Source organism: Spodoptera frugiperda, chromosome 21, assembly GCF_023101765.2.
Source record: "Spodoptera frugiperda isolate SF20-4 chromosome 21, AGI-APGP_CSIRO_Sfru_2.0, whole genome shotgun sequence".
NCBI classification, from domain to species: domain Eukaryota; kingdom Metazoa; phylum Arthropoda; class Insecta; order Lepidoptera; family Noctuidae; genus Spodoptera; species Spodoptera frugiperda.
Genome location: NC_064232.1, coordinates 197,284 through 219,859, shown reverse-complemented (window position 1 = coordinate 219,859; position 22,576 = coordinate 197,284). Strand labels below are relative to the sequence as shown.

General features: G+C 41.1%; 1 protein-coding gene across 1 annotated transcript; it reads left to right on the top strand.

Moving 5' to 3' along the window:
* The first annotated feature begins 8,077 nt into the window (after window positions 1–8,077).
* On the top strand, window positions 8,078–22,309 carry LOC118280195 (uncharacterized). Its single transcript, XM_050702251.1, has 3 exons — window positions 8,078–8,456; window positions 16,784–20,705; window positions 21,490–22,309. The coding sequence occupies exons 2-3, from the start codon at window positions 16,797–16,799 to the stop codon at window positions 22,264–22,266; spliced, it is 4,686 nt and encodes a 1,561-aa protein (XP_050558208.1). The 5' UTR covers window positions 8,078–8,456; window positions 16,784–16,796; the 3' UTR covers window positions 22,267–22,309.
* Window positions 22,310–22,576: the final 267 nt, after the last annotated feature.

The following is a 22,576-nucleotide window of genomic DNA, read 5'->3' as shown; positions in this document are numbered from 1 at the left end:
TTTATGAAATAAAAAAAGTAATTTAAAAAACTAAAAAACCCGACTGCGTTTCTTTATAATATTAAAATGAAAAAACCCTAAAACAAGAAAGTAATCGTAAAATTTAAGCAGTCGGGACCCATTCTAAATATCTATGGGCACATACGGCTTGCTTTCTAGAATGGGTCCCGACTGCTTAAATTTTACGATTACTTTCTTGTTTTAGGGTTTTTTCATTTTAATATTATAAAGAAACGCAGTCGGGTTTTTTAGTTTTTAAAATTAATTTTTTTTTTTATTTATTTTTAGTTTTATTATTTTTTCATTTTGATATATCTAGTGTCACTCTGACAGTAAATACGAATCAAACGACCCCTATAAATCGGAAATCCATCGAGTCGTTCAGGTTAGAGAGTGAGCAATATTCGAATTTGGCGCCAAAAATCCGCCATTTTGTTTTTTATTATTTTTATATATCCAGTGTCACTCTCACAGTAAATACGAATCTAACGACACCTCTCAAGTCAAAATCCGTCAAGCCGTTTAGGCTAGAGAGTGAGAAATATTCGAATTTGGCGCCAAAAATCCGCCATTTTGTTTTTTTTTTAAATTTGATATATCCAGTGTCACTCTCACAGTAAATACGAATCTAACGACACCTCTCAAGTTAAAATCCATCAAGCCGTTTAGGCTGCAGAGCGTGCCAAACAATTATACATACATACATACATACATACATACATACATACATACATACATACATACATACATACATACACTCGAAAAACATAACCCTCCTTCTGGCGCAGTCGGGTAAATACTGTTCCAAATACCGGTTTAAAAAAACCGGTTTCGCGAACGAAACCCAATGTAAAGGTTTTGCGTACAAGTACATAATAACGGTTTGAAAATTTAACCGGTATCCGAGCCTTGCCTGAGACACTTTGTCCGGCAGTCGCACTTGCGACCACTCGACTAACGAGACAGATATAATGTTTACTGGTGTTGTCATCGACGAGCGTATGGGTGTCGTAAGATCTGTTACCTTATCAGGCTATTAGCGAACAAACACAGTCACGATACTATGACGTAGTTATTTTGTTATTTTTTTTGGATGACGGGGGGAAACCTTCGAAATGCTTCTAGCTTTTTGGGGATAAAGAGTGTGGAATTTTTACCTCACTAAAACCACCCTGTGGCCACGCTCAGCACCTGTAAGGGGCACCGAGACGTGTAACTAGACTAGGGGGCCTACTCTTATTCAACGAACGGACGAAAAAACTTCGCAGATTGCATAACTACAATTCTATTTATTGCGAACTTTCGTGAACAAAAATGAACGAGTGAAATGAGAATAAATAAATAGGTTTTTTATATGAAATTAAAAATAAAACTTTATTTCAAGTTTCTCTATGTAAATCAACAAAACCTACGCCGAAGATTAAACTGTGTTTTCTGATGGGTATAACCTAGGTGTCTTCAAGGCCCGAGTGAATAGGTTGATCATGGGCAGCCGTGCTCCATCGTAGGCCGCATCATCACTTACCATCAGGCGAGATAGCGGCCAAACATCGACCCATTAAATGTAAAAAAAATATGAAAAACCTAGCTTCCGCCCGCGACTCCGTCCGCGTGGATGTCGGTCTTCGCGTGGATGTTTTATTTCTCCATTTTGAGTAACTCTGACAATGACATCTTATATAAATATCTATTGGAGCCAATTACGGCTAGGCCCATAATAATTAAGGATATCCCTCTACTGCTGTTAAGCTTGCGTTCTGTAGTATAGAAGTGAAAAATTAAGTTTTTTTTTCTACATATTTTTCCAGGATAAAAGTTAGTTTAGTATCGATCTATCTATACTAATATTATAAAGCTGAAGAGTTTGTTTGATTGTTTGTTTGTTTGTTTGTTTGAACGCGCTAATCTCCGGAACTACTGGTCCGATTTGAATAATTCTTTTTGTGTTGGATAGTCCATTTATCGAGGAAGGCTATAGGCTATAAAACATCACGCTATAACTATAAGGAGCGAAGAAATAAAGGAAAATGTGGACAAAACGGGGGAAATTATTAATTCTTGAGGGCTTCCGTTGCGTGCGCTGCGAAAATGGTTCAAGATACGAAAATTATATGTATGAGAGAATTATTCCTCTTAAAATGATCTAAAAAAAAGTCCGCGACAGTATATGTCTATCTTTTAGGATTAACTTACTAGAATCGTTTTTATGGTAATCAAACTGGGTCGAAATTAATGCATTATTTGTTAAGAGTTGTATTAAAGAAAAAATATTAATCTTTATCGAAATAAATGTGTTGTTCATTAAGAGTATTTAATTGTGAACAAAATTGTCTTTGACATCACTAAACTTCAATAAACATCTTAGAAGATATTACAATTTTAAAATAACTCCGATATAAAATTCACCCGCGCCGCGAACGACGCGGAGCCTGGTGTAACTATACTCAAAAAAATTATAGTCTTAGTAACGAAGTAAAACATTTTTTGATCATTGACCATCGAAAGCGTTTGTTTACAGCGTAGAATGGCAAAAAAGCGGTTTACCACACTTAATTGTGGCTGTCTAACAAAGTACAACCAGATTCTACGTATAGTGCAATAATATCGGCTGAAACATTTGACAAACAAAAAAATCCAATTCTTCAATTTATTGTCATAAAAATATGGTCCTTAAGGATTTCATAACCTTGCGTCACCATGTATGAAAGAAAACATTTGTTCTAGAAAGTACTCTTTCTTTTTTTTTTGAGGGGGGAAATCATCCGTTGGCTATTCCTGCCTTGGGTGAAGCGAGTAGGAGTGTAAAAATCACCCCGTTCTGATTTGAGCCGGGGCCCCCGTAATCTTTTACGTTGTATGTTAGACTATTGGGTCCCATCTGTAGTGGCCTGGCTCTTTGAGGCGCGCACAGAACGCGACGCACGGTACGCACGGGTCTGGTTTTGATCAGGCGACGAGCTACTCTTACTCGCCGTCCGCAGACCCGCGCTTACGGTGGCCGGGGATCGTCACACGACGCCCGGAGTGTCTTCTGCGGCGGCTGGGGCGTGATGAGGATCGTTCCCTCACGCGCTCCGCCTCCTCCTTAGCTAGGATGACTACTTCGCAGAAGGGGAGACGGCGTCCCTTTACCCCTCGCTCCGCACCTTGGCCTGAACTAGAGCCGGACGTCAGAGGTTACCGTCGCCATTCACATCCCTAAAGACATGGCGATGCTCAGCACATGCAATGCACACCGCCACTGTATGCTCCACCATATCTTCCGGGCGGTCCTCGCAATGACGACACCCAGACGAAACGCCCGGGTGCTTCCTCCCGCCGAATTCAAAACAGGTACCAACCGAAACTTCCGTGTCCGGTAAGTACCTGCGTCAGGCGATAGGTGAGGACGCCGTGACGCCTCTCTAGCCGCTCTTCAAAGAGGGGACTTACCGCCACGACAACAGCAAGCCCATCTAAAACGTACCCTAGGAATTTTATTTCTGACACACAAACCGGGGTGGCCCAACCTATAGGCGCAGGTTTCCGGAAAACAGTGGAAACACATATAGTATAGAAATGAGTGTGGATTGTTCCTTATAATCATAATCCAGTGCTATTACGAATTTTCAATACACAAATTAAGCGTGGGTAACAGCTATAATTTATGAAGCTGAGAAAGTTGTTTGCAAAAATAAATATAATGCCTAAAATAACTATTCCACGCGGACGAAGTCGCGGGCACAGCTAGTAATTAATAAAAGTACCTACGCCTTTACCTACTTAATAGAAACTAAGCGTAATTCGTGTATATATTTGGTATTTCTGTACCGATTTCTATGATTATTTTTTTTAATTAGGGATGAATGAGTGTCATAAACGTAAGAATAGGTAGACAAATATAATCAGAAAGCTTCGAACTGCTAAGCTATCGGGAGTTATACGTGTTATTGTGAGTCAACCATAAAAGATAGACATTTGCTGTCGTGGAATATTTTTTAAACAATTTTAAGGAGAACATTTCCGTCATACATGATTTCTATGTAGCTTTAACCATTAAGGCTGCACACGCGACGGAAGCTTCAAAAATGGAGTAAGTTCTCCGGTTTTCCCAACATTTCCCTTCACTGCTCTGCTCCTATTGATCGTAGCGTGATGAAAAGTGTACTATAACCTGCCCAGGAGTATGAAGAACAATTGTACCAAGTTTCGTTGAAATCTGTCGAGTAGTTTTTGTTTCTATAAAGAACATACAGACAGACAGACAGACAGACAGACAAAAATTTTTCTGATTGCATTTTTGGCGTCAGTATCGATCACTAATCACCCGCTGATAGTTATTTTGGAAATATATTTCATGTACAGAATTGACCTCTCTACAGATTTATTATAAGTATATAGATAGATATAGATAAACGAAACTTCGGATTCGAGAACTGGAGTAGACCACGTGCTCCGGAGCCCCCAATGACGTAGTTACCTAACGTGACATATTATAATGTAATGTTAAGCAAGTATTACAACCTCTAAGCACTGATAGTGTATCTCAAGTATAGACACTGAGTTAACAGATTGCATAAATGTGTACTAACGACTGATGACGTCAGCTGCATGTGATGACTGGCAGTATTCAGTCCGTCAGTCACTGAACTCTACATGAGTAACTACTCACATCACGGCTGTGGTATTTATGAGAGAAGGACGTTTCATAGTGGTGGGAGCAATAGTATTATAGTACCCATATTAAGTATAGGTAGTATTATGTTTCACTATTGACGCAGTGGTTTGGTTGGTGATTGGCTGTGCGGTGGGTTGGACTCCGGCATGGAATAAGTCTTTGCTTTTGTTTAATTATTGGATCCAATCACTTCTTCCAATTACTTTTCCCGCCTTGGGTGAGGCGGGAGAGAGTATCAGACTCTTATTGTTTTTTTCAGACGTATCACCTGATGGTAAGCAATCGCCGCCGCACTTGAAACACCAGAGGCGTTACAAGTGCGTTGCCGGCTTTTATGGGGGACGTTAGGAATTTAGGGGTTGTTGTTCGGGAATCGGGGATTAAGAAGATTGGGTAGGGGTAATTAGGCGTCCGGTAACCTCACTCGCACAACGAAACACAACGCAAGCGTTGTTACACGTCGGTTTTCTGTGAGGACTCCGGTCGAGCCGGTTCAGCAGTGCCGAAGCATGGCTCTCCCACACTTAAATATACACTATATTGAGTAACAGGTTGCCAGCGGTTGCCTGTATGCCTGTACACAATGTAAGAGCCATGTAACCACTATAACCACGTGTGGACGTGTGTAATCTCCGTGTTGTTGTTATCATTATCACAAAATAAATACAGGTACTTGTATGATGTGATGGAGCGACCTTGTCTAATCACTCTACCTATCTATATTTGGTAGGTATACATAAAGAAAATTTCCAATATTTCTAATCAACGTCGTTAACGTCATGCCTTTTATTCCCGAAGGAGTAGGCAGAGGTGCACATTACGGCACGTAATGCCGCTATACAATGTACACCCAGGTTTCACCATTAATTGTGTTATAATCCCATATAATAGGGGGTGGTAAGCCTATTGCCAAATGCTGGACACAATTCCAGACTCCGTGCTACTACTGAGAAATTTTCGAAAAACCGAAAATACCCCAGTCATGCTTTGCCCGACCCGGAAATCGAACCCGAGACCCCTTGTTCGGCAGTCGCACTTGCGACCACTCGACCAACGAGGCAGTCTTTCTAATCAATGAAGTTTAAAAGTTCCATACTTTTAGCTTCAATAGCTTTTGGTGGATTTGTTTTTGCTTTTTGACAAAGATTTCTTTCTCATTCATAGATTTTATTATGGTCAGTGGTTCACCGATCGGCATCTGCATAACGGGTTGTGAATTCGATTCTCGTATGAAACTAAAAGTGTGTTTAACACATTGAACGCCGTGGTGGTCACCGGTGACCGACGTTAGCGGAGGATTTGCCTTCAACAGTTTTCTATTGGCAGTCAAAGACTTACAAATATATATTTTCATACTGTGGTAGGTATGTAGGTATAAATACATAATACATAAAAACAGTAGAAGGTGACTTAATTATTTTGTTATCGGCTTACTCACGTAACTATATGAATGAATATATGTCTCTATGAATTTATGAATATGAGCTTCTAGAATGGTTTGAAACTAGTCGAGTTCCTCATCAAACAGTTAGGTATGTGAGTAAGCCGATACCATATAATCATTAATTTAGTTTGTCTCACGAAAGTTATAATAATAAAATAGTAAAGGGAATCATTTAAAAAAAATAAAGGTTTTACTTATTTCTACTTGCCCTTCTACTATTACCAGTTATTTAAGGCCAGCGCTACTAGTATGTATTTTCCTCCTATTCCCCCCTAACCCCACCAATGAGACGCCTACACGCCATGCACTAGAAGATGAATATTTAAAACGTATTGATTGTATGCTTTATTAATAAGAAAGAAAATTACAACAGGGTCAGTTTCAAAGAAGTCTGCAGCGGTACTTAAATACATCTATACTTACTAATATTATAAAGCTGAAGAGTTTGTTTGTTTGAACGCGCTAATCTCCGGAAATACTAGTCTGATTTGAATAATTCTTTTTGTGTTGAATAGTGCATTTATCGAGGAAGGCTATAGGCTATAAAACATCACGCTATGACCAATAGGATCCAAGCCGAGCGGGTGTAACCGCGCGGAAGTAGCTGGTAAATAATAAATAGTACACCTTTTTTACGGGTATAAAGAAATCATTCAATGACTTCACCCGCCTTAGGCGAAGCGACAGGGAGCGATTCTTACTGACTAAAATCCACCCCGCTCCTACTCCTGCTTTTCGAACCGGAGCCCCGATAACCCGCTAGCAGTCCGCAGCTTCGGAAAGTAGTACATCTAAGAATGAATGCAAATCCTAAATCACTGTGAATTAGGCATTAGGTAGTTGTGGCACGGGTCTATTAGAGGACCCGGTGCCCCTTACAGGTACTGAGGGTGGCTGCCGTGGTGTTTTGAGTGAGGTAAAAATCCCATTCTCCCTGGTATTTTATTCCCAGAAAGCTAGGCGCCTTTTGAAGGTATCCCCCCGTCATAAAAAAAAAAAACGGTACTTGTGGCAATGCCCTATCAATGCAAACGGTACAATGGCAATGCGTACTGTGTACCTATTAGGTGTAAAGCTTGTGGTTGTGGTAACTAAGTAATTGAACCCGGGAATGCAAGTATGTACACCTATATACATATTTTGTAGCCTAAATGCACCTATACCTACTTTAGTACGTAAACAAACTGTTGATCGGTGCAGATAAACGGGCAAAATACAAATAAAGGACAAATTCTTATTATGTAAACTTCAAGAAAAAGGCATAATTTTACCTACACCTCTAAACTTCCATCCCTATTCCTGAATTTCCTACTTGACCCCTATATTCTCACGCCTTTTCTACCACCTACGCCTTACATTACCGGCGAGTCAATGCTCCACTGAGTACTACGTATGAGCCACCCACCGGCTGATGACAGTAGCCATCACGTCACATCTTGGGGGCGCGTGAGACATTCAGCGAAATATTGCAAGTGTTCATGACTAATACGTTGCTTAGATACAGAAGCCAACAATAACCACTCATCATTTCTTATTAGTACGCGAAAGACGTTTATAAGTTAAGATTTAATATTTGAAATGTTGATAAACAGCTTGAAGTCTCTCTTTACATGTCTATAATGAGGTAATAATCAGTTTTACCAAATGTAGTTCAGAGCCCTCGCGCCCTAGTTGTAGATAAGTATGTATGTTGTATGCTTTGACCCAGGAGTAGGGACAGTCGATGCCCCAGTGGCCTACATCGCGGCCGGGCCGCCTACCGCGCATGTGCAACACGGTCGCTGAATGGAAAATCAGACTACACTCCGTGACAATTGGTCAACCATCGCGAAAAATATCACGGTGTCCCTTGATTCCGTGGTAAAGTTGCGCGCGAAGTTTCAGTCAAGTGAAAATGTGCAGAGATTCGAACGAAAGCCCGTAGAACACGAAATAATCAGAAATGTGTGTTTTGGATAACAATGTCTTTGTCTAAAACATTTTGAATCATTTCATGATCTGTTCAACGTGCGTCTCGGTAGTCATTGGAGTTAATGACAAAGTGTGTATTAATAACAAACCTCGAACCGATGACTAATTTCTGAAGGTAGATTTTAATTTATAAACTGGCAACACTCCCTGCTTTTGTTGTCCCCAGAAATAAAAATGGCCGATTCCCGTAATGTCAAAACTCGTAGGGCGAGAGATTATTGTGAAAACGTGTAAAATACCATTGAAATTGTGAAAAAAGTGCATTTCAGTGTCGGTGACGTGTTTCAGTGGTTGTAATACAGTGATATACGGTGGAATTGGGGATTATACTCGTATGGTGACGAATCTGAGTGTGTAGTGTCTTACCTGCTAAATAGATGCACAGTAAGTATTTTTATGATAACTTTAGCAGTATAAGGCTTTTATTACTGCCAAATAGGCAGTAGAGGACGTCCTTTGCAATCGTCTGGCATTTGTTAAGGCGTTTATGGCCTCTAAAACTGCATCCAGCTAATGTTTGCCTTCAACATCTCTCGATGTATATTTTGAAGGTTCAGATGTCCGGAAACGCTGTGGTTCGTCGTCAGAACGGTGCCCCAGCCTTGATAGCACGTATATAGCAAGGTCAGAATGCAAAAACAGCGATAAAATATTACAGTGTTGTGTATAAAGAGTTATATTTCTCATTCGCACGTAAGTTTGGCCCGTAAATAGAAATGCGTTTGTATGACGGTCTGGTCGTGACACCGTCGCGCCAATCGCACTTATATCATAAGTAAATGGTTATTATTAGTTGATACTGACTTCAGAGATGCTTGTTAACTTCTCAATGTATGTACAGATTGATTAGTTTGTAAATAATGAGGTATATATGTAGGGACTATGACTACATTCAGCTTGAATACAACTATATTATTGGGAGAAGTCAATTGCATTATTGTTAACATCTATTCACTGTGTGCCGAGCACAAACTTATTCCTCAATGCAGTCTTGCTGTGCCTGACAGGGTCCGTAATTGTGATTTAATATTGTATTTTCCACCACCCGTGTATATTATAGATGCAATAAGATGCATCTGTCACTTGTCATGTGTCGCCACAAATACTTGAATACTTGCAAGTATTGCAGTGTTTGTAAAGACTTGACTTGACGCAACCAAGGTTTTTAACCTCAGTTGCTGGACTATTCTTTTTCTACTACCATTCACCTACCTACATGTACATGCAGGGTTACTGGAAAATCCAAAGGGAACCCCCTCATCTAGGTATGATTAAGAGAAGGGTGAATAGAAATCTTATAGAAATTGTTTGCTTGTCAAAATGTTTTGTTCAACTTGGAAATTGAACTCTGTACAGTGATCTCATCACATTGTTGACATAGGTCACGGTCGAGCTGATGTCTAATGTGTATTTCTGTATTTTTTGTAATCTGTAAGTCTTACAATATCAGAATATGTTTTTAAACTGTTGTCAGTCTTTTCATGCATGCTTGTCAGTTAAGGGTACTTTTAATTTGGCCTTTCTTTAATATGTCGCCAATCTGGTCTTTATATTTTTAGACCAATGAAAAATTTATTTATGCTTTGTTCTGCATTCCTATCGGTTATAGATTTTGTGTGAAACTTACCCCAGCGGGCTATAATAGCCCTAATTGACTGTAAAGTATTACCTCATTAGATTGAAATGAATGTAAACTGATCATAACTTAACATGTTTATCCTCCCGATTCCATGAATCATATAAAATTAATATAATTAACTACAACACTTACAAAAAAAAAAGTAAAATTGTTTATTTATCCTCATTTTTCTGCTTGTAAACAGTTTAGTTAGCTGCTTATCTCTATACATAAAAATCAATTGCTGTTCGTTAGTCTCGCTAAAACTCGAGAATGGCTGGACCGATTTGGATAATTTTGGTCTTGAATTATTTGTGGAAGTCTAGGGAAGGTTTAAAAGGTGATAACTAAATTTTTAGGCAGTATGAAGTTTGCCGGGTCAGGTAGTTTTAAATAGATGTAGGTAATACCTAATTGAGCAGTTTTCATCACAATATTTTGTTTTGAAAACTGCTCAATTAGGTATTACCTGGCTCAATTAGGTATTAAAAGGTGATAACAATTTTATTTCAATAGTTAGGCAAAAAACTGTAAGTACCTACATATATATAGCCTTACAAATATTATAAATAGGTATTTAAAACATTTTTGTTACCTATTTTAATTCATATGTCCCAGTTTAAGAACTCTCTAATTCTAAACCGTAGAACTAAACCAGTTACTTATGTAAGATTTCATCATCAGCCAGCACAAAGCCACAGCACGCACTATGAGCAATATCACAGTTTCCCCACCGAGTTTTCCTCCAATTTGTGTCAAGTACAAACACCCCCATTCCACAGGTTTCCCTGTAAAAGCTGAATCATATGTCATGAACATATTTTTCTTGCAACATTTCAGATCGGGATTATCATTAAAATTTTATATGAGAATTGTGATTCTGATATTTATTTTTGTTCTATGATTGTTTGTTTATTCTATAAATCATTTATTTTGTATATAATGCATACTATTGCTATACTAATTACTACTTACTTTTTGTCTCCGGTACTACTGGTTTGAATTGAATAATTATTTTTATGTAGGATACTAGTTATACTAGGTATTAATTTTGATGAAATTCTCAAACAATAATAGGATAGATTTGAGGTCGAGTCGATTTTTGTTTATTTATCCTCATTATTCTGCTTGTAAACAGCGTAGCTGCTTGTGGCAATAAAACTAGGTAACTAACTAATATTGAATTGAGCAGTTTTCATTGAGAATAAAATATCGTGAACTAGTTATTTTTTCTTCAATGTCACCAAATATTTGTAAAAATAGCCTAGAAGTATTATAAATAGGTACATATTTTTTAATGTTTGTAGTCAATCATGTATATCTTTATTGAAAAAAAACCCTTTTAAAAATTAAACAGTTTTAAAAAAATAGGATAGATAATTTTTTTGACAGTTTGTTTGTTGTTATTTACCTATTCTGTTTTTATCTCCAGCCAAGCATAAAAATTGTGGCAAACTCTCTTTTAGTTAGTTGAGAAAATCCTTAGTCTCGCAGTGGTTATGACAATTTGTTTTGCTAACATTTAAGATGTAGGTAGTAACATATGATTGTTTTTGTTTATGTTTAAAAATGGTGTACAATAAAGGATTCATTGAATATAGGAATTTCATTGAGTCATTTAATTTAATTGATAAATTGTGATATGTGACTATGACCTATTCTAATTTTATGTCACCTTATGTAATGCAAACATGTCATTTGGTGGTCCATTGTCTCTGCCTACCCCAATAGGAGAGAGGTGTGACAATGTTGACTACACGGTTGGTGTGGTGGCTGGGCAACCGGCTACCGTGCATCGAATAGCGTGTTCGATTACTGCACGGAGCAATGTTTTGTGTGATCTACAAATTGTTATTTCTGGTCTGGGTGATAGAAAGTCTTAAAGGTAAAAGAAAGTTTACTAGTGAAGCAATGTTTCCAAAGTCATCAGGTTTTAGTTCAGGAATCAGGGTTTAGCAAGATTGGGGGCCAATTGGGCCTCCAGTATCCTCACTCGCACAAGGAAACACAACTCAAACGTAGTTTCCATGTAGGTTTTCAGTGAGGCCGTGGTATCACTCAGGCGAGCCGGCCCATTCCAGTCGAAGCATGGTTCTTCCATACTAACCGCCGTACTCAGAGACATTTAAAGATTACCGGTCTAATTAGTAACGATTTTGTTCCGAAAACAATTGCTACGGACTGGGTTAACTAACTATTGAATGACTCTGAGTACGGCGGTTAGACTTCGAACATATACTTAAACAAGTTAGGACAAGTCTATACACTACACACCTATTGTCAGTCAGTCTGAACATATCGTCAGTTCTTAACAGCAGTGGTGCAACATGTCCCTGCTTATTGCTTACTAATCATTGGGCAACGCCGATATTGTTGTGATAAACTCTGTATTTTATCTATTTCATAATTATTCAGGTATTTACTGATTGGTTATACATTGTCCTGCTAGCTATGTGTCTTGTTTATTTACTTTTATTAGAACATAATCACTACATAGTATAAAACAAAGTCGCTTTCTCTGTCCCTATGTCCCTTTGTACGCTTAAATCTTTAAAACTACGCAACGGATTTTGATGCGGTTTTTTTAATAGATAGTGATTCAAGAGGAAGGTTTATGTGTATAATACATGCATTATAAATCACCATTGCACCCACGCGAAGCTGAGGCGGGTCGCTAGCCTATACCTAGTTAATATAAAAATAAATTTGGGTTATCCTTCCTGATGCTATAACTCCGAAACGCATGAACCGATTTCCACGGTTTTGCATTCGCTAGGAAGTCCTTGGGCTCCGTGAGGTTTATAGCAAAGAAAATTCAGGAAAAATTTCAAGAGATTGAGAATACGTTTAAAAACACCGACGTCCAAAAACAAAAAATCCTAATCTATAAACCTTAAACTAAAAACCAACAAATAACTATCATTGTACTGCCTGTGTCTACCCGCTGCTAGTTTAGAAGTCGGTGCCACAACCTCATTGAGAATCTCCTCCTTTTTAAGAAGTCAGTTAAAAACCCAGAAAATTGGGAAAATCATTGGTGGCGAACAAACACAAGGTTCTGTATATTCTGTAGGTTTAAGGCATTGACTGGGAAATAATACCTACGGTACAGAATGACTAATGAAGATTATTGATTTAGGTTGTTATTTTTTCATAGACGACCCTTAGTCTGGTCTACATCTAAATATAGAGCCCCTCACATCACCCCATTGACATCCAAAATTAGCCAGAGTACGGAGTATACTAGAATGCGTAGAGTATACCTAATCAGCTGTGAACACATGGCTTAACTTCAAGCTATGCAGAACCAGTATAAACTGGCCGTCGAACGTGCGGATTTTTTTTAGCCTTTGGCGAGGCTCTCAGCTCGTCGAGAGTGTCAGACTCTTTCTGACTAAAAACCACCCGGTTCCTACTGCTTTTCGAGTCGGAGCCCCAGTAAAACTGCTAGGTAGTCCGCAGTTCCGTATCAGGTATCAACCCTATTGAGCCTGTGATGGGCCTGGACTGTGATAGTCTGATGGCTCTTTCGAGAGATCCCCGACACCCGGAGTGTCTTCGACGGCTGGGGCGTCAGGAGGTTCGTTCCCTCACGCGCCCCCGAATGTGTGGATAGAACACAAAAAGCGATACCATGATAAACTGTTTTCTATAGCTCCATAATTATATAACCAGTATAAACTGACCGTCGAATGTACGGAAAGATCATACAAAGCTAGACCATGATATACTGGTTTATATTAAAATAGCTCAGATGTAGCTGTGTCTAAGTAAACCTTCATGACGATACAATTATGAATTAATTGATCTTCTTTGATAAACAATTGTCCATTGTTTTATCGTCTTATTGAAGATTTTTCCTGATACAATGAGGTTTATGTTAATTTTTATAGTGTTTTAAATGGTTTTGTACTTAGTAATATAGTTACATCAATACTTGATCTGGAAATCTCATGCTTACCATGTATAATGAGAGGCAGATAACAGTTGATACAGTTGATGTAGTTACAACATTAAAGTGTGATTTAACCTTCAATCAGTTTAAGTTGTTTACAATGTTCATATTTTTTACTGGCAACACTAATAAAAACAAGTTAGACTTGCTTGCTTGAAATTGTATTGTGAACCTGATTGGAAAAGAGTAACCTATGGAGTTCCTTCCTCGTTGTTCTCCATAGGAATCTACACTTTGGAACGAGCAAATAGAGCAACTAGAGGACTGACCGACAGACAGATTTTTTTTTTAATAATAATGTAATATTTGCTTTGACATTGAAAAGTGCCTTCTCGATCTTTTTGAAATAAATAATTTTGACTTTGACTGACAACACCAATAAAAACAAGTTAGAATTACTTTCCACTGGCAACACCGACAAAAACAATTTAGACTTACTTTTCACTGGCAACACCAATAAGAACAAGATAGATTTACAAACAAAAACATTTCTATGATGTCACATTTTGAAGATTGTCTGTAATAGCACTAAAATACCACAAGACACGGCAATCTTTATTACATTATCAACTTTATTTTGTGTTGATGTAAAGTTGAAAATCCAATGACAATGAATTATACATTGGCCAGAGTACATAAAAATTCTTAAATTTTTAATGAAATCCCCATCAAGTTATTCTTTAACTATCACATTTTCAACTTTATTTCTTCTGTCATAAAGTTGAATCTCCAATGACAAATAAAAATAGACAGATTGTCCATAGTACCTTAACAATATTTAGCTATCACATTTTCAACTTTATTTTCTTCTGTCATAAAGTCGAATCTCCATTGACCTATAAAAATGTAGAGACAGATTGTCCATAGTACCTTAATAATATTTAGCTATCACATTTTCAACTTAATTTCTTCTATTATAAAGTCAAATCTCCAATGACAAATAAAAATAGACAGATTGTCCGTAGTACCTTAAAAATATTTAGCTATCACATTTTCAACTTTATTTCTTCTTTTATAAAGTTGAATCTCCATTGACAGATTAGCCACTGAACCTTAATTTACTAATTACCATTAGGGGTGCAATACACTGACTGGGCACAGTAAAATTGGTAATGATTCATACATGTTCCCTCGTTGAGGGTATATTATGATGAGTCAGCTTTACGTGTGTGTGTCACTATCTTTATGTTTATATATTTCTACTCAAAGCATTACACTTCATTTGTATTGTAGCGTTTGTAACAAACTGTAGTACAGGGTATTTTATAGTATTAAGTATTTATTTCTTTAGTTTAATAATGTTTTTTGAAATGGAATCTCATATTCTAGTCATTAGGCAGTGCTGTGTGACGTGAGTTTTGTTTTGTTATTGTAATTTGGTATCTATTGTTATGGGGTTAAAGTTGATTTTTTTGTTCGTACAGTTCAGTAGTTGGGTCTACCGCTTTTTTGTTTTGTTGTTGTTGTAAGTTGGTGTCTATTGTGATAGTGTTAAAGTTTATTTTTGTTTGTGTAGTGGGTCAACAAACTTTGATGTATGAATTTTTTGTCATTAAATTTTTGACTGCCTTGTAGGTCGAATGGTTGCAAGTGCTACTGCTAGACAAGAGGTCTGGGTTCAATTCAAACATCGGGCAAAGTATGACTGGGCTATCATCAGGTTTTCAAAGAATTTCTCAGTGTAAGCATGAAGTCCGGGGTTGTGCCCAGTATATATCAATAGGCTCACTCCCTATTACATGGGAATTTTAAATGGTGAAAAGTGTCTTAGTATGATACATATCATAACGTCAAGTGTCATATAACTTGTCATAGTTTTCATTAAGAAACGTTGACTGGACTGATCGAAAGATATTGCTTGGCTATTGCACAACACCATGACTGATTTTCTTTAACAAGGAGTTTCTTGCTCGTTCTTCTCCATTCGAAACTACACTTTGAAACGAGCACCTTACTTCACTATATGTACGTATGTGAACTTGTCTGTTTGTAAACACACCCACGTCAGATGAGAAAATCCTAGTATGGGGCAATGACTATAAAAAAATACCTCGTGTGATGTTGATGATTGTTGTATTGACTTAGATTAAAGAGTATATAATGTAACTATAACTGATGTATATGTGTGATGATTAGATAATTATGACGTGTTCCTCTATTATTGTCCTTATCTACTGCTTGATACACGCGCAGATATCATTGCTTCGCTCTATGCGAGGATTTGAGTTTGATTCCTTGGGTATACTGTTGATGTTTTTTTAAGCGTTGCCCCACACTAGTTAGGACTTTCTCCTGTGTCGTGGGTAGGTTTACAAACATACAAGTTCATATACACATGACACTCAGACCCGAATAAAAGTAACTGGTTCATACAATAAGTTGCTCCGGAATTGAACTCGCTATTCGTTGCGCGGCAGCCGGTTGCCTAGCTATCGTATCAATCGTGCAGTCAAATTATCAATCGATTTATTTTGGCATTACTTATAGAGTTGCTGTCAATAACCTGGGTCGATCCAGAAATAATAGGTTAAATAATTTATTTTACCCGGTAACTAGTTAGGAAAAATATTTTAATATCAAAACATAACTGCAAATAATTAATTGCAGATTTTCGACATTGCGAAGAGGATGACTCTTTCAGGAGCTTAGTTTCTGCACATGTAGAGTATAGACTGGACCACTTCATGAATGGAGCATCTTTTAGTTGTGTCTCCGTCACTTGGCAGCGGTGCCCAGTGATTGATGTGTTGTTGTCATATATTTGTACCGCGCTGTATCTCCTGCCAACCCTGTGACGCGCGGCACTTGGACTCTCGCGCGCGGCACGTGATGTGTCGTGTGCGTAGGTAACGGAGATGCGTGTTGGTAAATAACAAGCGGGAGATTTATGCCCGAATACTCAAACGCTACTCAATTTTAAGTTGTACTTAAATATTGTGCTATCTCTGTCATTTTATAAAGAATTGATAGTGACAGAACTACATTTGAGAGCGTCTTAAAATTGAGTAGCGTTTGAGTATTCGGGCATTAGTGTACTGTCCGTGTTGTTAGGGCTTTAATTCCAATGATAAGTTAGGTAGTAAGGACTGGATAGTTGTGTGTGAGCGGTGCAGTGACGCAGTATGCGTGTGGTTCCAGATGTGAGCGTGTCATGTGGGGCGCTGCGGCGGGCTGGTGGTGCGGCGCGCTGGCGGCCGGCGCGCTGCTGCTGCTGCTGCTGGGGGCGCGCTGCCGCCGCGCGCGCACGCGCCGCAAGCTGCTGAGCGCCGCGCCGCGCCCGCCCACCCCGCCCCGCGCGCCCGCGCCCGCGCCCCGCCTGCTCGTGGCGCGCCGCCTGCGCCCCACCGAGCCGCCGCGCGCGCGCGCCTCGCTGTGCCGCGCCCCCGCCGACGCCCCGCCCCCCGACCCCGCGCACGACCCCCCGCAGATCGTCATCGTCAGCAACCCCGCCCCGCCGGCTCCGCACCCGCCCGCCCCTACCCCTGCCCCCTCCGAACTGATCCCCAAGCTGCCGCTGCCGGAGCAGTGGCTGCACAAGCGCCTCGACTACAAGTACACCACCATCCCGCGCCCCATCACGGCGGACCTGGGCGCCGACTTGTCCCAGGAGACGCGCGCCAAGAAGTTCAGCGCGACCCGCTCGCCTTCACTGGAGAAAGACGACAAATCCCCCTTCTTATTGAGTGCTTCAGCGAAATCGGATAAAGAAGTATTCGGCTTCGACACCGAAGCGGTCGAGAAGCTAAGTGAGAAGATGAGTGAGAGGTCTCAGGAGGAGGAGGCGTCTCCCAGCAACCTGAGGCGGTTCCGGTCGGTGAGCACTCGCCTGAACATGTGCAGTGTCAGCGAGGGCGCGCACCTCGAGGGCCAGCAGGAGAGGCTGGAGATGCAGAACTCCCCGCGAGTGCTAGAGTGTAGTTCCGCCAAAGAAAAGTCTTCAGCTCCCAAGTTCGACTTCTCCCCGAAGCTGCTCGCGGAGACGATGGCGTCTCCAAGGTTTTTTACGCCTCCAGAGACGGTTTCCCCGATGTTCTTCGCGGAGCCTTCGCCTAAATCAGTGTACTTCGACACGGTGCGCTCTCCCAAGTTCTTCCCGGAGACTCCGCGCGAGGCCGAGGTGCCGCAGTCGCCGCGCGCGCTCGGAGACCATCTCAACAGGAACGGAGTCACGGAGAAGCCGTGCTCCCCGCGCGTGCTGAACCGGCCTAGTCCCAAAGTACATAGTTATAACAAGGAAAACTACTTCACTTTTGAACAATCGTGTTTAGAGGACAAAGCGCTGCCGCGGCCGAGGAGGTACGGCGGCAGGAACTCTATAGAGAAGGAGCGGTTCACTCCTCCCGCGGACAAGGAGGTGAGGAGGTACCGGAGGCATCACAGCTGCGAGGCCAACTACAAGACTATAGAGCTGAACATCACCAAGTGTGACGACAACAAGGAGGCCGACACCAAGCTGGGCGAGGACGTCACCGACTGCTGCATCAAGATGGACACGCTGGACATCGAACCCAAAGTCCCAGAAGAGTCTGAAGTGTCCCCCAGCCCTTCGAACTCCGCTCAGGCGAGGCGACAGAGACTCAAATCGATATCGCTGGACTCTGACAACGCGAAGATAATAGAACAGAACCTTGGACTGCCGATAGCTAAGCAGATGAAGGATCAGATGAATGAGGCCTACAAGAACCAGGAGACCAGCACCTCGTGTGAGAGCATGGAGAGGCATCACGCGCAGAAGACCCCTACTAGCGAGAGGCCCATGTTCAAGTTCGAAGACGATACGAAGGACAAGGTGGTAGAGAGGGAGACGGAAGAACCGAAGTCTCCCGACGTGAAGCATAAAAAGTCTCTCCGCCAAAGCTCCGACACACAGTCCTTCCTCGACATGCCACGCTTCTCGCCGAAAGAATTCGAAATCACGGTGACGTCGGAAGAGGGCGCCACTGTAGCCGCCGAAACGCAAACGAAGAAGAAAGGCAAGAACCTACGAAACTTAAGGATCGACCTCACGAAACGAGACAGCGATTTGGAGAAGGAACTTCTGGAATTTGAGAAGTTGTATACTGATGCTGAGGAGAAGAAGGTGAAGACTCCCACTTTGAAAGTAAAGGCTACTTCTCTCGACTCCTCGGAGAGTGTGAACCTCTCGTTACCGCAGAAGAAGACCCTGGAGGTCCCTCAGAACTCTGTCTCCATGCCAAACACTCCCAAACGCCAGATTAAAAGGATCCTAGCACATAAGAATATCAAGCATGACGTGGTTGGTGCCAAACTCGGGTACAACTCCTTACAGTCCAACGCTGAACAGCGCAGACTGTACATGAAAGGCCAGGACAGCGGGATCTACCTCCGAGAGAACCATGCAACCCTGATGCTGTACCAGCCCGGCACTTCTCGCATGGGCTCCCGAACTATGGGATCCTTTGACGAGAATATGGCTGATCTGGAGAACACGCCAGAGATTAATATATCTGGTGCAGATAGCCGGACTTATGTGGTGGATTCAGGAGCTACACTCGGTTCCAATCTTCTCAATTATAAGCAAAACCTTAGCGTTTCAAGCACTAATCTGAAGACCTTACCTGAAGGTGTACCTTCAGATGACTTCGAGCTCAGCGCTGAAGATGAGAAGATGACGAAGAAACTACACAGGAGGAACTCCAACCAGAGTCTGATGTTAAGCACTCACAGTTTGCAGAGCTCGAACTGTTCTCTAAGCAGTGCTGGTGCCTCCTGTCACAACCTGGCTGCAGTGAGGACCAGCGTCTCCAACTTCAGCCTCAATTCTGACAGTAGACAGAAGAAACTCAGTCTTGACCGGCGAGACTCCAACAGTTCTTTAGCCACTGACCATCTCACACCCACGACAAGAGTGATCTGCTCCTCAAACTCCAACGTATCTGGTGAGGTCACGAGGAACTGCCTCCTCCAGCGTCGTGGGTCCAACAACAGCCTGACTCTGAACATCCTCTCCTCGAATAACCTCAGCCGTCACTCCAGTAACAGTTCCCTCAATAAGGACGCCAAACCACACCAGAAGAAGGGTCTTCTTGAACGCAGGAGTTCAAATACTTCTCTAACTTTGAATATCAATCAGTCGAACCCTCAACTATCAGTGAATAGAGGTCTTAGCGTGTCTAACTACAACCTGAACGGGTCTACCTGTAATCTAAGCAGGTATAACAGCAATATAAGTATAGACAACCCCACTGCTGAGCCAAGGAAGGGAATCTTGGAGAGACGCAGCTCCAATACCTCCCTGACTCTAAATATCCAACCACGGGAAGAGCCACGGGACCTGGAGATAGATGAGACCTTAATAGACACCAATTTAAAAGACCTACCACACAGGGATAAGCACAGAAAGTCACTAAGCACAGAGAACTTAATACCGCGGTCTTACAAAAACCGCACAAGACTGCGGTCTACCGACAAAGGTGTAGGTTTTGGCTCCCATGATAACCTCTGGTCTACTTCATACTCTGATCAAGAATACCCTCAAAACCTAACCTTCGTCTGCGGAGACCAGGAGAATGAGATCATCTACGCTTTTGGGAGACAGGATGAGCCGAATTATCAACAAGGTTTCACCAGGAATATTACCACGAAGCCGTTAAGCCCCCAAAGCACTTCCGAAGACTTTAGACTCTATCTTGCAAACATGCAGCATCTCCAAAACGCATCCAGCGTCCTAACCAGACAGAATTTAAGAGATCTAAACGACGTATTCCAAAATGGGTACTCCAAAGTCAAATGCCATATACCTGGTGAAGGCCAACACTGCTGTTCAGGGCGAGTGGAAGACCTTGGAAAGCAGAACCCTCAGACTGTGATACCGGAGCCGGTGGTCTCCCAACCCTGCTCGGAGTACCAGAAGATGCTGCTCCGCAACCTTCACCAGGAGTTTTGGGATATGCCGACCAATTTCCAGGAGAAGCCGTTGGTTTCTGGTTCTCATACGAAGAACAGGTATAAGACTATCCTGCCCAATGAGCATTCTCGTGTTATATTGAGGCCGGAGCGAGGCGCGCCCGAGGGATATATCAATGCCAATTACATTAAGGTGAGTTAAATAAGCTAAGTTATTTATTTACTTGTAATACAATAATTTATTAAGCTACATTAAAGTACCTAACATAACTAATGGTTACTTAACCTAGTCCTTAGCAATAAGGATGATAACGATGTATGAAAATTAAAAATCTATTTAGTCATTCTGTCAGAATGAAAAAATATTAGACCCTAAATCTTTTTGGCATATAAGATAACAACAGTACTTATATTAAATATTTCAAATTGATCTTCGAAACTATTTGGTACCGTGTGACAAAATAAAAAATATGTATAATATTTTTTCAATAAAATCCTAACTGATGGATTAGATTTTTAATTTTTATACTGCCGTATCATTATTGAGCCATTCGTATACGAATATGATGCATTTGCAAATTGCAAATATTGGCGCAATCAAACAGTTGAAAAGGGTGGGACTTCCCCGTTTGAGTACCCATTCTTTAACTGTATAATAGGGTAGATGATTAATTTTTATTTTAATGTCCGTCTTGTTGATAATTTTAAAACAAATACTTTCGAAGATATCGATTTGAAATATCGCGTGACTTCACTTTAGAGTACGTTTTTTACTGAATAGTGAGCTCCCATCTAAACTTTGACACGTTTTATCTAAGTATAGTTATATTAGTTATATGACAAAGTAAAAGAATACGTGTCTAATATTTTTTTCATTGCCTAACTGACGGACTTATTCGATTTTTAATTTCCATACCCCGTCATCATCCCTATTACTATAAGTACTTGTGCTAAAACCCCCCTTCCCCCCATTCCAGGGCCACGAGTACACGCGCAACACGTACATCGCGACGCAGGGCCCCCTACAGAACACGCTGCACGACTTCTGGAGAATGCTGCACCAGAACCAGCCCCTCCCCGACCAACCCCCATCCCCGCAGAAGGTGGTGATGCTCACCAACTTCGTGGAGAACAACCGACACAAGTGCGAGAGGTACTTCCCTCTCGAACCCGGAGAGGAACTCACAGTACCAAACCCGGAACGTTTGGACGATATCAGTGATGTGTTTATAGTGAAAAACTGTGGCTTACTCCGCAAACCTGGATACACGATCAGACATTTGCAACTCTCGTACAGTGACAGTGACAGTGACAGTGCAGTGACAGTGTACCACTACTGGTTCCACAACTGGGCCGACCACAAGTGTCCCAAGGATGTGACCGCCCTCCTCAACCTCAGCCTGGACGTCCTCGGAGGGACGGAGTATGACTTCAGTGGGGACAGTGATAGTGTGTGTCAGTGTGATTCTCCCAAGAGTGTGGACAGGTTTGTGTTCCCTCCGGAGGAGGCTCAGTGTATTGAGGGTGTAGGAGTGCCCGTGGTAGTGCATTGTTCTGCTGGGATCGGTCGCACAGGGTGTCTCCTGGCGATCCTGAACGGCATCAAGCAGCTGCTGGCGGAGAACAAGGTGGACGTGCTGGCCATCGTGTGCAACATGCGCCTCAACCGAGGCGGCATGGTGCAGAACTCGGAGCAGTACGAGCTGATACATAAGGTCCTGTGCCTCTACGAGCAGACCTACTTACCGTTATAGCTGTCGCCGCATTCTCTGCTCTATGTCCATTGCTAGTTCATAGCACAGCAAGAAAAATTGGGTGTTTCTTTGAAAAAAAATACAAAATATCTTAACATCAAAGTCAGAAAACCTCAATTTCGATGTTTGATATCAAATTGCTCTCAAAAAACCTAAGTTTACGTGGTTTGACTTTGATATATGAGTTTGTTATAACTGCTCTAGTATTGTGGGTGTCCATTGACACTGATTGCTTACCATCAGGTGATCTGACTGCTCATTTGCCACTATTATTGTGATTATTTCAAAGAAACTTCCATTTTTAATTGGT